General features: G+C 40.2%; 1 protein-coding gene across 1 annotated transcript in view; it reads right to left on the bottom strand.

Annotated features, from left to right (window-relative positions):
• Nucleotides 1-228: 228 nt before the first annotated feature.
• ube2f (ubiquitin-conjugating enzyme E2F (putative)) overlaps nt 229-17,763 on the bottom strand; it is a 53,439-nt gene continuing 35,904 nt past the window's right edge. Inside the window, exon 10 of the mRNA XM_022211469.2 lies at nt 229-4,099. Coding sequence (XP_022067161.1) covers nt 4,049-4,099 — 51 coding nt within the window. The 3' untranslated portion in view covers nt 229-4,048. The remainder of the gene's footprint in view (nt 4,100-17,763) is intronic.

The raw sequence follows: 17,763 nt of genomic DNA, 5'->3' as shown, positions 1-17,763 counted from the left end.
CTGAAAAACAAGCAATCTGAAGACATCCATTTGATCTCTGGGAATAGCGATGGCCATTTTAAACCATTTTCTGATTAACGGAGAAAATACCAGATTAAAAGATAATGTAAATAATCATTGTGTCCTAAAATCATCACACATTACTAAAACCTTTACTTTGCCAAGATTCAACTGTAATGATCATGCTAGTGAAAAACAGAACATAATACAACAAACAAGACACACTGGTTTGATTTATATTCTCTTTAATATATCTTAAAAAAATGGATATACAATCTCAGAACGAAAAGGTTGAGGATCTGAAGAAGAGCAGGCTGTTGATCTTCTCCCTCTGGCCCAAAGATGGAGTTAAACCCAAGCAGAGACATTTCCCAAAAACATCCTGGGAAAAAAGCACTGCTAACTGCCAAACTAAAGGTTGTAACGACAAGGTCTCCATCAGGAAGCTAAAGTCAGAGCATTAGTAAGGCTAAGATGAAGTACAGAGTGCCGGGCTATCATATCCTGGAGGCAAACACTACCGTGACAACTGACTGTCATGGCAGCTACACAGGATGGCTTTGTATTATTAGGCAGTTACATTAGCCTTCAAGGTTTGAGTGGACCTAAAACGAACTGAGAAATGTTGTGGAACACTCATATTCACATTGGCTGTCAATAGACCTGCATTCATTATTCTCTCAGGTCCTTTATTTTTTGGCAGAGGCCAGTGTCATCTGTTGTTTACTTTCACTTGCAAAATTAAACTAATTTGAGCAGCTGAAACCTGGGCCAGAATCAGAAAAAGAAAGATGGGCAAGAGGAAACCAGAGCATGCTAACAAGTCACATCGTCTCCGCAGTCATACCATAACTGCCCACACACACATGCGCTCACGCACACATACGCAAACGCTCCACAAGCACAAAATGTCCATTTGCACACTCAGACACTTACACACACACGCTTCGAACACAAATGTTGAATCTTCATCGACTATATTTCTACATCCTTACTAAAATGCACCACTGGCAGATCACATAGACCTCATGCAGACGTGTGAACACAAAGCTGAATGGAGTGAAAACAGTCGATGTTCAGAGATACGACTCAGACACGAGGCACGGCGTTAACCAGGGCAGAGCAACTTATGCACTCTGCTCCATCACTGGCTAACTCAGCGACACAGTCTCTCTGACACACACACAAAATGGACAATCATTAAATTCACAGCAGCAGAGGCTCATGCAGACAGTTTGACATCATCTAGTTAAGACCAGGATTCCCAGCGTCACCTCACAGTGGAGAGAACCTCTTTATCTGCCCTGTTGAATAAGCAATGGATATTTAAGTGAACCAGCTAACAAGCATTGCAGCTAACAAGCTAATCAACAAGCAAACCTTCCACCTGCCTACCAAGTGAATCACGGTTTCTAATTTTCTTGTATTTTTCTAAACATCACCGTTTAGTTTATTATATATTTATTTATTGTGTCATTTTTTTTGTCTCATTTTATCTACCACACACATATTGTTTCATTCCATATGTTGGCATGCAGTAAGACTTGATTATACTCCATTGTGGATGGGCACATGGGCAGCTCTGGACACTTCATTTGTTGCTGAATGCTGCTTTTCTAGTCCATGGAGCCTCCTTGGAAGACTTGGCTGCATACGTGCACAGTACTTTCCTATCTCTGTCTGACATAGATATACTACGGCAAGCATCGACACTATTGTCCTTTGTAGCAGTCAGTCTATGTGGACAAAGTTTCGCCTACATGTGGATTTGTGCAGAGGGGTCTAAATCCATTTTTACCATCCTGTGTTTGGTCAACTGCATGTAAAGTGCCTTAATTAATGCCAACTTCAACATTTCGAGTGTTGTGAAAATAAATAAATTTGACTGTGACCTGATCTAGTGAGCCAACATGTTAGCTTGCATGTTAGCTTACTAACCTACTCCCTAACAAGTTAGCCAACTATCTGTCTTTATGAACTTCTGCTGTTGTCTTTTCAACACACATTCAGGGAGTGAAATCATACAGTCCACACACACCAAGAAAGAAAGACTGGAGTAGCGTCCTTCAGAAAGACACACTCTACATGTTAATTTGAGAAATCTCCCACAGTTACCAGAATAACAGAATACAGTGCGGTCACAAAGTCTGAAGCAGTAAAATGTCTCTTATGGGTTTGGCTCTGTACAACGCACAATAAAAATAAATAAAACAACTGAGGTTAAAGTGCTGACTTTCGAATTTTAAAAGTTTTTTTTTTTTACCAAGTACATATGATGAGAGACACAATTTGAGCTAAAGAAGCAGTCAAGGCACTAGTTGAGCGTTTCCACCTTGAAGCTGCAGTGTATTGATGATAGTCTGAAAATTAGATTCAAACATTTGAGACCTACAAGCCCAAGGGCTCGATTCTGTCAACTTGCAGATTGAGACCTTCTGTATCGTTATTATTCTTTAGAATCAGCGTAAGGTTCAAACATGAATGGCCCAAGTATCCCAACATTATAACTTGACACTGTGTAGCTCGGTAGCAGTCTTTATGTAGGTGAGCTGCTGTGCTCAAGTTGCAGCGAGTGGGGAGAGGTAAGTGGAAAAAGAGACAGGGACATCATTGATCTGCACATTCCCTATTGTCCTATGCTCACAGTAATCTGCTCAGTGTCTACACATCCTGCTGTTGCAAAGCACCATCATCATTCATTTGCAGTTGTTTTTGTTGACCAGGTGAATTGACTCTTTTTTATCTTTCAGTTGTTTTGGGTCTCCCTCTACCTACTTTTGTCTTGCTCTTATGTTGCTGAAGGCTTCACTATGTTCACCAGCTAGTCACTAGCTGTATTTGATGCACTGTTACGATAAAAATGTTAAATATAGCAGCTTTAAGTTCAAGTTCACATGTTCAATTACATTTCGCTGTTTAACAATATGGGGCTATGTGCAAACAGAAGCTACATGCCTTCCACTATATATTTGTTATGTGGATGTAAGATGAACTAAATCAGTCCTTTAAACAGATCAGTGTTTCATCTTAAACCCAGTGCATTTTAGTACAGAGCCAACATTCCAATACTGTGTCAGAGTGCTTTTTGATTGCACTGTAAGTCCAAAAAAACCTCTCCATCCTTGATAGAAAACATGTGGTCATAGGTGTGTGAAACAGTGACAGACGGAGGAAAGACAGAAAAGAGAGTGAGGAGAGTGGTCGGGCAGAAGAGAGGTGGTGCTGAAAACAGAACAATACATTTGGCTGTAGATTAAGTGGCAGTATTTTATGTCACCGGAGCTGAAAATACACAGACTGTCTGTATGTCAGTCGTTTGTGTGTTTGTTAATGTACACATGCAAGCAGAATGACGACAAAACGGGACAATGTGGTCATTCACATGCTGTCTAATGGGGCTGCAGGATCTTCCAACTCGAGTGTCCCAGAGTCAGAATCCTGTGTGAGTGAGCGTGTGTGTTGACCTTTTACTACGTGATGTGACATCGTGTTTGTGTACATTTGTGAACTCGCATGCATTTTCTCGTTAGCGACACAAACATGGCAGGCACTGAAACAGAACTCATAGTAACAGATATTCTTTCTCTTGATTCATCAAATTGGAAAACAGCTAAGTGTGACTTATCGTCTTCTCCAGTGAAACACCGCATCCTTTGCCATTCGTTGCCATGGCTCACCTTCAGCAGGTTCATGGACACCTCAGCAACGGTGGCGTCATTCACTGATCTCGCCACAATGGACAGACATTGCGGTCGATGTAACACTCAATCGATTAGGATAATTAAAGCATATTTTTCTTTTTTATGCAAGTCCCTCGTTAAACTTTTTTTTTTTTTTTAAACTCATTCCTGCAATGTGGAGTTTATTGCAACTGGATGAACAGAAGGGGGCATAGCCAGGGCTGTCGTGTCAATAGGAGGGGGGTGGTCGAGTCAGAGAGTCAGCTGCTGATTCACACATGGTGGGGGGAGTTGGCCAAGATAAGCAGAGGCAAGGTAGAGCAGTTTGGTTGGTTGGTGCAGGCTGTTGCAGGTAGCCAATGCTTCTATCATCTGGCGTAGTGCTTGATGTAATCTTGAACCTTATTCCGAAAATCCTCCTGAGTGGAAAAGAGGGAAAGGTGAAGAGTCAGGAAGGGGGTTAAATGTAAAAGTAAGAAACAAAACATCTATACATGGCAAGTAGTTGAAAAAAAAAATCACAAGTAACTTAGTTGATTGCACATAATAAAGAAAAAAGCAAAGATCTAACTAAATACACAGTATTTATTGTTGCACTTCTGGCAAATTCAGAAGTATATTTTTTCCATTGTCCTTCAAGCTGTACTGCCAATAAAGACAAATCCACACAGATCTTTACAATCTGACACATGCTACTCAGTAACTCCACACATTAACATGCTAAATCTAGTGGAAACACAACCAAAATGCACTAAATCTGGGCTAATCTGAGGTGACATCTCATACATTATTGCCACAAATCTGGTATCAAGTGTAAATAGATGCATCTTCTCCTTCATCACCATAATATTAAAAAAATAAATACATTTACAGCAGATACAATCCATTGATTCACTGGAAAATGTACAGACAGTCATAAAATGTATCTAAAGGGACACTATAACATACCAGCATTGGCATGACAACCACAAAAATAAACAGTCTCTAAAAATTTTTATAACTCTATTGACCAGAAAATGTATTTTATAAGGATTGAATACCTCTGGGTGGAACCCCATGCACTTTACTACGTTAGTATCAGGCTACTGCATCTGTAACCCTTTGCTGACCATCAGAACAGTTTTTCCAATGAATGACAAGTTCTCTATTTTTGATCCAACTTATGCCACACACGCATCTGCTTTACATGATAGGATTAGATGAAACCTCCAAGCCAACTTTTGAGTCAATCTTAACTTGGTTAAGGAGAATTTTTGAGTTTGTTTTGTTAATTTAATCATAAACTGCTTGCTGGTCTAAAGATTTAATGAAAGCTGACTGCCAAGTGTAATTTTTTGTGCTCTTTGTAGTTGCAAGATCAAAATCTGAATAGCTGTTTTGTTTTTTAGTTTTACAATTACACTTTATTGGACTATCTAGTGTGACTTGGAGACATAAACTGCCTCACATCTTGATGATGATGATGTCTGCTTGAGTGGACTTTCCTTGATCATATCCCTTGTGGTCGTGTGTGCCCTCTGCTGCTCCTAACATGTTTTTCCTACTATTTGATTATGCCCCTTCTGGTTATGCTTGGCTTCTTTTTGCCCTCACCCACAAACAATCCTGTGAGCTCTCCTCTGTCGCCTCCTTCCTTTGACCTATACCTCCTGGTTAGATGTGGCCTGAGCAAGCTCTGTGTGTGACCTCCACTCTCCTTCTTCTTTCGGTTATGTCCATTACTTCAGCTTGCTATCTCTTTCCCTAAAACAGCTTGGACTGTTTGGGGGACATTTCATTGATCTGACTTGGTTTGCTTGTCTCTATATCCTCTTCCTTTTTCAGTCAAACATCAGGCAGAATACATTCCAGTCATGGATTTTGATCAAAGGCTGCAGGCTATTAATTTGAGCTGCAGCAGCTTTCCTCTCTCATGAAAAGTTTCCTTTATTTAGACTGCACAAAAAAGTGCAAGGCCTAGCAAAACGTAAGCTACAGACATTATAAATCATACACACTATAATTGGCGCCTCTGGTTACACACTATCACAGTATGGGGGACACTGGGATCATTGATGATGCAGACAGCAGAGGTATTAGCAAATAGCTTCAGCAGCACTGAAGTTCCTGGAATAATATCAGAATTCTATTAGCCATTCATTCCAAGGAAAAATTGCTAGAATTCTTGCTGTTTCTGTGTGTGGGGGAGAGGTTTGCCTCTAAATAGCCGTTTCATCTCACTTTGACCATTTAGATTTCTACTTTTCCCAAGAGCACCACAAAGTCTCTCAATACGGATGTACTCCACTCGTGTTTGTTTTTTCTTTGTTGCTTCCTTAAAGCTGCTGTCCGGAGTTTGAATCGCAGCGTCTCCCAAAACACTGGTGGTCCCACCCTCCCTCCGTCTGATTTCGCCCCTTTATTTGTGCACGCGCGGAGTACATGAGAGGAGTGCCCGGAGTGCTGCAGCATCTTGCCTGTTTTGCTGTTTTCCCCTCTTCTACATTTAGTACATTTAGTAAATAATAAAGGAATTACGTTAGAATGCTGTATTGAGTCTAACTTGTCCTAATACCAAAATAACATGAATCTGCTAGGACGAACGAGTAAAGTTTCAATATGTGATTACACTCGTGTATCCCTCTCGATGACGTTGTTTATCAAACTTAGTGCATTTACGCGTGTATATGTGTTACATTGTTTATTTATTTCTATCTAGAGTTCAGAATTGCATGACTCCTCTGACCAAGAGTATGTCCCAGACGCCCCAACATCTTCCTCCAGAGGTCGGGCATCTAAACGAAGCCGTCAGGCGGGCTATGGAGGCCGTGGTCGGGGAGCGACGCGAGCACCCCGAGCCAAAAAACGTCCTGCAGTCTCTTGGCCTGACAAGCCGTGGGATTGGTAACTTTTCTGGAAGTTGCTGATCCCTGATGCTCTCTCCTCCACAAGCAAAACAAATGTGCGCGCGGTTGCGTAGTGCGTAGCTCGCCCACCTCTGCATGGGCTTGCTTGCTGTGCGTGTAACCGTTGATTGACAGCATGACAAAGCTGAAGCTCGAACTTGATTGGTCGGCAGCAACCAGCGCTTTTTGGAATAACATGGGGGTCTATGAGAGGAAGGCGGAGCTCAGGAATAAATTTTCATATCGCGTTATACTAACTTTATATTATAGTATCGAACTAGACTAACACATTTAAGCTTTGTTAAAAAATGATACATAAATTGAAAACAAACGGAAACTCCGGACAGCAGCTTTAACTTCAGCTAAACACTTGTTTAACTACAAGTACAGCAGACGATTTAGCCAGTTCATTTGTGACTAAATATAAGCTGTGCCGCATGCACTCTGGAGAGATATCACTTAGTTTATTTGCTTTGAAACCTCCTTCCCCTGCCCACTATCCTTTTTTAAGCCCTCCTGTTTTGTCTTGTTTTTTACTGGTTAACCTTATTTATCCACACATCTTCACAGGGGTATAGGTTATTAAATACTGCCATTTCTCCATGTCCCGCTGCTCTGGAACATGACATTTCTCATACATGTGCCTCCCAGTGACATCAGTGCACTGATTTATGCAACAGCTACATGGGTGAGTTAATCAAGCTTGCACTGCGGGGCCTCATGCGGGGCCACTGGGGTAAAAGTGACAAATGGAGAACGTGAGAAAAAACACGAGGGAAAGAGGAAGAGATAGAGTATAAAAAGAGGCATAGCGTGTGTGCAAACTGGGAAGTCAGACAAAAACGCTGGAAAGTTGCCAGCAGCAAAACTACAGCAGTGATGATAGCAGTTTGAGCATCTGTCCACAGAGGGATGATGGATCAGCCCTACTGCTGGGGGAATTGATCCTTTCAGACCTGATTTTAATGGTGCAACGAGTGCAACGCGGTGGGGCTTTGGTGTCTCTAAGTGAGCCTGCAATTTTGGCTTATTACGGTGCGACGCTACGTGCAAAATAGCGAAGTGGGACATAGATCGGAAAGTGTGGTAATGCATCATTACCCACTCAAGCAGTCACACAGCTTGTCTCACACTCAGAGGCTACTATGTTAGAAAATGGACACACATGTTTAAATTGATCTAATATTCTACCTCTGGAAGCTAAAATGCCCTGACGAAGCTGCGAATAATCTGATCTGATGATCTTTGTCAGATCAGTAGTTCAATTAATTGAATAATGTTAGAAAAACCTCAGCTAAGAGGCATAGAGCAGAATTCAAACTGCGAGCAATATGCAAGGTAAAATTCAAACACTGTGAAATATATTTCACAATTTTCAAGGATTTTTTTAAATACAGTATATCACAATAACCCAGTTTATGCATGTGTTGGACTGGATCAATTAAAACTGGATCACCCATGCCTTAGTGCAAATAATTGTAACTAGTGTGATGTCATGCTAAGATGCTCTAAATAGTACAAAAGAGAAAAGAATACTGAGAAACTGAGGGTATTTGATCATAAACTAATGTAATGGACAAGTCATTGCACTGGATCTTGAAAAAGACAGACTATGATGGATAGAGGTCTGTATAAAACTGATGTCAATCCATCCAAAAGTTGTCTTTCTAATTCACTAAAAGCCCAAAATGCTAGCATACTCATCTCCGACCTTTCCCTCTCCCCATCAGAAGCCCTAGAGAAAATCACCAGTCATTTGTAATCATGACTCATGAATGTCTGTGCACAATTTCACTGCAATGTAATAGATAAGATATTTCATTTCAGGCCAAAGAGTTGGACCAAGCAAAAGACCGACCAACATTAATATCCCTAGAGCAATGCCCTGACAAGGGCTAAAAAGCATATAAGCTCCACTTCTAGTGCTTTCAAATATTGTCAGTTTTGATGGTACCTTCTCCAATATGAATAACTTTCTGCATTCTGATGCATTACACAGCTGAAGTTCAAGTTAGAACATTTACATTTTTGAAAATTGACACCATTCTAGCTCATAGTATGTGTGCATCAGCTGAAGACGTAAACCAACCAAAGATTTCTTATTTGATCAATGCATTGAGCAAACCTGCAGCACAAACAGAAGTGCATATCTTGGGACTGACTAGAGTGTAAGCAGGACGTCTGGACTATCAGATGCACGGATCAGCCACAGCATTAAAACTACCTGCCTAATAGTACGGAGGTCCCCCTTGCTCTGTCAGAATAGCTCTGATCCACTGAGGTGTGGACATTGGACCTCTGACAGTGTCCTGGGGTGTGAAACCAGTACTATGTATTAGTACCAGTACCAGCACTACCAGCACATTTCACTGATGCTTGACTAGACAGGGATCTGTGGAGATTGGAGGCTGAATCAATGCCTCTTGGTCATGTTCCTCGAGCCATTCCTGGATCGTTTTTGCAGTGTGGCAGGGGGCATTTGTACTGATGGAAGATGTCGCTGCTGCTTTTTGGCATTGTCATTACTATAAGTGGGTCTGCAACAATGTTTAGGTGGGTGCTACATGTCAAAGTACTAGCCACATGGATGCAAGGCCCAGAAGATTCCCAGCAGAACTTTGAATTGTAACAAGATGAACAATGATATTTAGTTCACTCGACACAGGCTAAAAATGGTATGTTGAATGCAACAAACTTCTTTTCTGTCTTTTAGTGGGTTATCACATTTCCCAGCTTCCCATTTGGAGAAAAAAAAAACTTGGCATAATCACGCAAAGCCCTGTTCAGTGTCAGTGGAATTGCTTGTGTTACTTATAAAAATAGGAGACTGGTCCACCTGCTTGTCCTTCTGCCAGATCTTGTCAACCCAGCTGTCTCTTGTAAACTTCTTTAAGCCTTTGTGTGAAATCCCACAAAAAACAAAACCTTACACAGAGTATGGCATGTAGAGGTATTATTTTCTTTCAATAGTATGCAAGGCACAGTGTCACCAGAGAGGGAGTGAAATGTCAAACATGATGCTGGACCTCAACTCAATTAGGAGCCCTCACATAAACTTGACAAGGAGCGCAAACATACTGACAAGCAGAAGACATAGAATTCAGCTAGAAAATTGTATCTAAAGTAGTCCCTATTAAGATGCCCAGCACAGGTTAGACTGTTCACTCAAATGATAGATTGAATCAGAAAAAAAGTCTCTTGGAAAGACACAACCCACTTAAGGTATCACACAAATTGGATGAGGAAGAGGATGAGTATAGTAGTCCTATTAATGTTGTCTCACTCAATTTTACAAGATCAATTTACATATATTCACCTTGTACTTTTCCTTTCCTTTGTTTCCAAATTTTCTCTTGCAGCAGAAAACTGGCTGAGGCAGCAAATTACTTTGACGTTTATTGGATTGAATACTCCAAGTAAACTCTGCAGTCGATTAAAAACTTTGTTAGACTTTTCTTGGCTCCATTTGACCCACAGAAGGCAATTAACTCTTCTCTCCACCAGCAATCTGCACAGGTACTTAAAATATGTACCACCATCAGAGAGAAGGAAATGCAAATTAAACCCTGTGGACACAAATGGTTGCTTTAAAACCGAGCAAAGGAAAGCCTCAGGATGTATCAGCTAAACAGACTGCGAGGGAAAAATGAAAGGGAAAGGAGAGATGTGAACAGGGGAAAAAAGTCAACAGAAAGGGATGACGAAGAGAGATGACAGAGGTGCTGTGGAGACAGTCCCAGGTGTTTTCACACTCTGGATTGTTTTTTGAGCTCTGTGAGTTTAGTAAAATGTCAAAAGCGTGTCATGTCTGGGTGTAGTCCAAAGAAAAGCTTCTACATCAAAATGGTCTTCAGAGTTCTGCAGCAGATGTCAAAGTGTTCCACTCATAACTCAAAGCTGAATAATGACTGGCTGAGTATGTCACATTGTGGTGTTCTTGTTATTGCATCTAGCACTAAAGATAAAGAAAATACAGCAAGTGTTCCAACCTGTATTTGTAGCTGTAAAGACTGATGAGCTCCTAGAAGGGACACAAAATGTAAACATTTTTCTTGACCAGTGGTCAGCCACATTACCAATGAATAATCAATTAATCAAGTCCATTCTGTAGTATACAATAGACTTGTGGCACATTATCATTCTGCTATACAGATTCATTTTTTTTAAGTTAATCATAGTCGTGTTGGATGTGATAAGTGAAGAATGGGGCTTCGGTGATGGCTGGAATTGTTGTGGTGGAACGTTTGCATGCAGTGAAACAAGTACTGTGGTTGAAATGGATAATCCACCGCAAAAAAAGCAGCAGAGCTGCCTGACTGCACAATCCAAATCCTGAGCGAAGCTTTCAGTTTTATTTTCTGTGCAGCAGGTTGCAGCCTGAAGCTTGTTGTTGTTGTTTCCCATGGTCAACAAAGCTGTAACTTGAAGATAAGTTTAGGGCGGGAGTATGTTGATTGAGATTACGGGCAATGGAAGGCTTATACCCGCAACCTACATCCAGTGAGAAGACTATTAGATACATGCAATGGCATTGCTGCGATGCAAGTATAAATTACTTTGCAATGTGTTCCATCTCAGCAACATTTTGGTAGGACCCCAGTTTTGTCTCGCCATGAGACTGCCTCTAAAACAGGTGACAGCAAATCAATCCTAAAATCTTAAACTGCTTAACATCATCTGCAGAGTAAGTAAGCAACTGAGTCTGTAACATTTGGGCAGCTATTGTTATACTCACAAAAGTGAGACACACAGCTGCAGAGAACAGATCTTTGCTCGATGCTGTTGTCAATCACTGCCTCGATGCCACTACAGAACTTTGACACTAAACCGTCAAAACCATTACACACCATAATGAGGTGACTGCAGCCACATTTGACTGTATTTGTAGAGAAGCGTTTGGCAGGAGGCTCGTTAATGAGCACCAATCGATCGCCATAGCAACACCTACCCCAGCAGGTTCTGAAAATCCCTTTACAAAACAGGGGACCTTTCCCCAGTTGTGTATGAACTTTAAAGCCAAGTAATCGTTAACTGAACAGTCTTACTTTCTGTACTCTGCACACAACACTGTTAGAGAGACTGTTATGTTGTAATGTCGGAGCCTAGAAAGCTGATACGAGGAACAGAACCCTGATAAGGATGCCGTGAAATGGTGTGTGAGTGTGTGTGTGTGTGTGTGTGTGTGCTTGCATGATCGCCATGACAGACTACTGATAGAGGAGGCTAAGCCACTCGTTAACGAAGCGAGAGACAGATAGTCTGTCCAAATGATCAGTCCAATCAGCGGAGTTGTGGTGAATTTAGAATGCAAAGAGGGACGATTTTATGCATGAAGTTCGGTGCGTGCCCAGTCACAAACCTCCAAGGTGTCACTGTCACTCTGTGCTTTAGGAGTGAGACACAGTCAATACCACATTAAAGCAAATGGTAAGAAAAAAAAATAATCTTGCAGTATGTCCCAAATACACTACACTGTTTTTTTGTCTACACTTCAGTATATGTGTTGCGCTGCAGACATATCAACCTTCTGCTTGCTGGCAGTTCAGCTCTTTGACATTTTAAAGACATCGAATAATGCCACTCGTGTACATACTGGTGGTGTATTATTGGTAAGAGCTTTGGTTAACACAGACTGTTTCTGATAACGCATCAATTAATTAATGTCAGAAATTATTTTATTGTGCGATAACACAGATTTTTTTAAATCACTATTATTAGTATTGTGAAAGTCCGTTGTTCACTGGCTCTGAATACACAGACCGACTAACCACGGATCACAGGAGGGCTGGATATTGATCAGTACTTGGAATGGGCGTAATCACGTCTCACCCAAACTAACAGTGAAGGGAGGCTTCGGCACACTGGTTGGATGCAGTGTGTGAGAAATAGAGACAAACTAAAACAAAACAAGCTAACAAATGCCACAGAGAAGTAGCTAACTAGACTGCATTCCGATTAGTTTTGTGGAAGATGTTGGTCTGAAGAACGTTCTTAAGATCGTAACGAATGATGGCACGTATGAGCCTCAATCCGAATCACTGAAAGTTTTTTTTTTTGCGTGTGTGTGTGTGATGATATAAACTGGAACTATAGTTCCCGATGCAGCAATCATGGGTTTGAGTCAATCCCATGGCCGTTTGCTCTTCTCCCCATGTTTCCTGTCACTCTCCACTGTCCTATATATTAAAGCCTAAATAGGCCAAAAAAAAAAAACCAGTACAAGAATGGACTTCACAGACTAAAAAGCCTTTTGCACAGTCAGTCCCAGCTGTGTGATTTTTGTTTGTGTTCACCACCTCATTCAAACGGGGACAGTTGCTACTGAACATAGAGTGTTTCTGCTGCTTCCTGGAAAAAGAAAACTGTTTCTGCTGGTACCTGTTCAGAAAAAAAAGATAAGAATATTGATTTATAAATTTAACTTGCTGTTGCTGGGAAGGTTCCTTTCTGTAATGAGGGTAACTTGTTTTTCGGTAACAAACCAGATAAAACATTAATGCTCTTGCTGTGGCAAATAGCTTTGGTTTGATTTGATCAGATAACATTAAAGTTTAAGTTTCGATTTAGAAGAAACATTTTAACTGCTGCTGTGTGAAGGGAAGACTGCTGTTAAGAAGCACTTCATATATTTAAAGTGTTTGCAAACCAAATAGTACTGTGTTTTTTTTCACATAGCAGTACTTTTAAAATAAAAGCACAGAATACGCTACTTTTAAATTCATTATTTAATTTTATGCCTAACAATGCCGTTAATTATGATTAAAAATTTTAATTGTTGCCCAGCACTAGATAAAACATCTGGAGTTGGACATCAAGCTTCCATAGGATATTTTTAAATACTGCATAAGAAGAAGTTAATGGAACAGCAAAATTAAAAATTAATTTCGCAAAAGGAGTCTTTACACTTCCTTGAAGTGATTTCTGTCTTTTTTCAAACAGTTAATGTGCATTATGGGAGATAGACATTTTTTCCAAAGACGTTCTACTGTTGCGAACATTTAACTCTCGTGACTAATAAATTGGGTTAGTTTTTTTCCTTGTGTCTTCTCCTGGATAGCATGAAGCAAGGCCAATGCCAGCTGATATCGGAATCAAAATCAGTTTTATTGCCAAGTAGGTTTTTACACTTACAAGGGAAAGAAAAATTACAACTCTGAAAACTTGAAAACAATTCCTGGGGAGTTTTATTCATTTTTTTGCTCATATATGGCCAAAATATTGCTTGTCCCTTCTCTTGTTTATGGTTTCAACAGCTGACTTTCTTTCCTACTTCATCTTCTCTGTTTATTACAGCAAAACATAAAGTAGCCTGTACCTCTACCTTCTGAAGACGCCACGAGTTTATGTGCTCAAAAACAGCTAATGCAGTTTTTTTAGCTTTAAATTTTTTTTTTGGCAAAAGTTCACTTGAAATATGCTTGACAATAATATGGACATACAACTTGCTCTTCTCTCACTACCAAATATGCACTACAATGGTTTGCAGTTGTTTGAAGGTATGATCAGTACGAACATCCGTGGTACTGGAAATGTTTATATTCCAAGGGAAATGCAGATAACGGATGTCAAATGCCAAAATCCTTCCTTGGCTGCAACCCAGATCACAAGAATCCAAATGAAGATCAGTCTCTATTTCTTTTGCACATTTTTTTATGTTATGAAGGGAGATAATCAGTATTTGCAGAAAATAAATCTCTGCTGAGGACATCAAATGTCAAAGTGTGTGCACATCTCAAAGCTGATTATTAATCTGCTTTTTTCAGAGTCAAACAAAATGTGCCAAGGGATTCACAGACAAGGGCTGTGTTTGGAGCAATCCCTGGACATCCATCAGAGGATTCACTCTGACTTCAGTCTGACAGTCTGCAAAGTCAGCTGCTCTATAATACCTTGATTCCCCGCAGGGAGGAGATCAGATTTCACAGTTACTAGTTACATTTTAAAAATCAGAAATAAAACTATGAATAAAAAAATATCAGAAACAAACATCCCTGCAGGTCTAAATGTAATATATGCTCTGAAACTCTTTCAGGATGATTACCAAATCCTTCAATTCTGTTTGTTATACGGGTGTCTGTACACAACTAACACTAGTACAACATCACTATCACCAACAAACAGTGCACACATACTGCTCACACTACATCACCCATGAGGAAGCTTCCTTTTAGCCACTTAAACCAGCTAATGTATTCAGAGAGCAGCCACAGGAGGAGCTGCACTTCAAAAGCCTCAACACACACACACACACACACACACACACACACACACACACACACACACACACACACACACACACACACACACACACACACACACACCTGTGTGCACTCCCACACAAATCTATCCACTCGCTGCTGCAGTTGATTACAGCAGGCTGTGACACAGTGGGAGTGGGTCACAATGGATGCCTTTGTGTTTTCAGTTGTTGTGACTCTAGAGAGCCACAACAGGATGATAAAGCAGCACTAAAACTTATAGGAAACATTTATTTATGTGATACATACCACTGGTTGACTAGTTTGCCTTTAATTTGTCAAATACACAATTTTGTGAACAAAAAATACACATCTGAACAATAAACTCTTTGAAAATTGTTGAACAGTTCTATCGGATTAAACTGCCTTACTGGCATATGGGTAGAGCTGCCTGTAACAGCTGATCATTCCTGTGATTAGAAGACCGGAGTTCACTCAAATTTTGTCAGTCAAATCTCTGAGCTTGCACCTGCCTCAGAGTTTTGTCAGTCAAATTAGTTTCGGCTGTTCAATATTCTAGTATTTGCTCCTTTCCAAACAGACTGACAATTACAAAATTCCTTGGTATGGGTTTCAGTGATGAGTTCGACCATATTAACATGGTCAAATGCAACAGAGTCATTGGAACATATTTTTGAGCATTCAAAAATCAATAAAAGATGACATGTGATGCAACAATTTGAATAGTCAACATATGATGTTGGGATACTATATGGATTTAGAATTCATTTGAGTAACAACAGAGGCAATACACACTTATTTCTGTTAAAACCAACTTATATAGGATGTGGTATTTCGTATTTCACTTTATTCATTACACGTTTTTACTGTTTCACCAAACAAAACCACTTTGCATTACCTACTATGAATTAAATGACACGAACTGTTTCAAGTGGTTTTACCATGTTTGCTATTAGCAAATGATGAGCAAACTCTTGCATACAGAGTTTGACTGTAACTTTGTTTGAGTTGTCACTTAAAAAAAAAAAAAATCTGACACGAGGCTATAACAAGCCTTGTTTAGCAATCACTCCAGCTCAGGTTTCAGCTTCTTTCATCAGGTATCCATCAACACGGTAAGCCTATCATTTGTATTTTTAAAAGTAAGCATGTGAACTAACTCTATGTTAGAAGAATTATGCTTATTATGCTTAGAATCCTTAGAATAGAATACGTATGCTTAGATTATCATTGATTGACTGTGAAACGTATGTGTCGTTTGAACGATGACTATGTATTATAAACCATGATTCTACGTGTACTTTGTACTCTATGGCAGAGACATGTAGACACAGCACATACCGTGAGGCGACCAGAACTAGAGGTCTTCTAGATAACAAGACAGACGCAAATACCACATGTCTGCCTCTGAAGGTCTTTCTGCTAATATCTTACTGCTTGTGAAGAAGTTTTTTTTCCATTGTCATCTAATGCTGAGTCATGGTACCACCCTCTATGTTACATTCCTGTCTGAAGCAAATAAAAAGACACAGGGGAGACACAGGCTCTTTGGAGTTGGGTGGCTGATGCTACGGTTTGTACAGCCTGTCTCTCTCCCCTTGCGGCAAGTAAAATACAAGAGCTCGAGTACTGTCTCTTCTTCTTTGTGCTGTCTCTGTGTTTTTCAGGTTTTAAACCCAACACTCTACTTGAATCTAAAAATATTTCTATGATTTCCACCTATTTAGTGAGCTGACTGTGGACTGTGAGGCTGAGAAATGAAAAATTGAGTGCATGCATGACAAATCACTATTCAGTAACCAAATTTTAAAAATGATTGTGACATTAAATAAGGTCCCACTAACACATATTGGTAAATATACAGTGCATGGTATGTTCCTATGCTTTAGTACTTGTAAATACATTCACTTGCAGCAGTTTATTCAAAATATTATGCTTCGCATGGCCTCTGAGAAACTACTGAGCCTTGGCTTCTCTAGCTAATTAATACAGCTTTCTGATCCAATATGACGACTTCTGTTTGTTTACTTTATGCTCCCAGAAGACATCCTATTCCCACACCTGGGAGAAGCAACACATCTTAACAATCCCGGGTGCTATCGTAAAGGAGCAATTATCACACACTTACTCTTTCTAAATTACAAACAAACTCCTATATATCACATGGCAACCACTGCCACACACCGGTGGGTACAGTCCACTACGGCACAGCAACATGCATGTGCGAAGGACCAAAGGTCAATACTGTACTTTTAAAATGCTTTCAGGCTGAACTGAGTAAGGCTCGTGATTATTACCATGGATAGTAGGCTCACAGCAAAGTTCAGTTGGCAATCAAAACAAGAAATTGCTGTACTCAGAACACTCATCAGTTTCCTAACATTTGTGACAGTGATGTACTGAAAAAGAACTGGATGGAAGAAAGCCGATGTACGGTTAGACATAAATGAGAGCTCAACGAGGAAGATGCAGACGGAATACGATCAATTAGCCAGGGTACACATCTCTTAGAAACATCCTATGTGTTTGCTTTGTTTTAAGGAAAGCAGCTCCCATTAGCCTCAGTCTATGCCAAAAACCCTGGATGGAAAGACTTTTCAGTATATTCTAGATAAAATATAATTAAAGTCCAAGTCAGAATACACAGCATACACACCCCCAAGGGGAAAGAAGGGATGGGTGTGGGAATTCAGAATTCCAGCTTAGGGTTCTGATTTGACTTACAAAGCATAGAGCCTGTTGTCTACTGCTTAGGAATTAAATCGTCATCAATTACATTTCTTAGAAATACCATATGCACCTGGTGTGCGCATACAGCTCTAGAGTATAACATCACAGCTTTTGTCTGCTCAAAAAGGCTGCTGTGCGCTCTTCGCCTGCAACCCATTATAAAGCACTTTCCATTATGACAGAATCCCACCTACAGAAGCAAGTACTGCGCACAGGGCGTTACCGAAAGCTGCAGCGGAAATGTAGTTT

This window comes from Acanthochromis polyacanthus, chromosome 14, assembly GCF_021347895.1.
Source record: "Acanthochromis polyacanthus isolate Apoly-LR-REF ecotype Palm Island chromosome 14, KAUST_Apoly_ChrSc, whole genome shotgun sequence".
Classification (NCBI taxonomy): Eukaryota; Metazoa; Chordata; class Actinopteri; family Pomacentridae; genus Acanthochromis; species Acanthochromis polyacanthus.
Note: the sequence above shows the minus strand (reverse complement) of the source record. Positions and strands in the feature narration are given on the sequence as shown.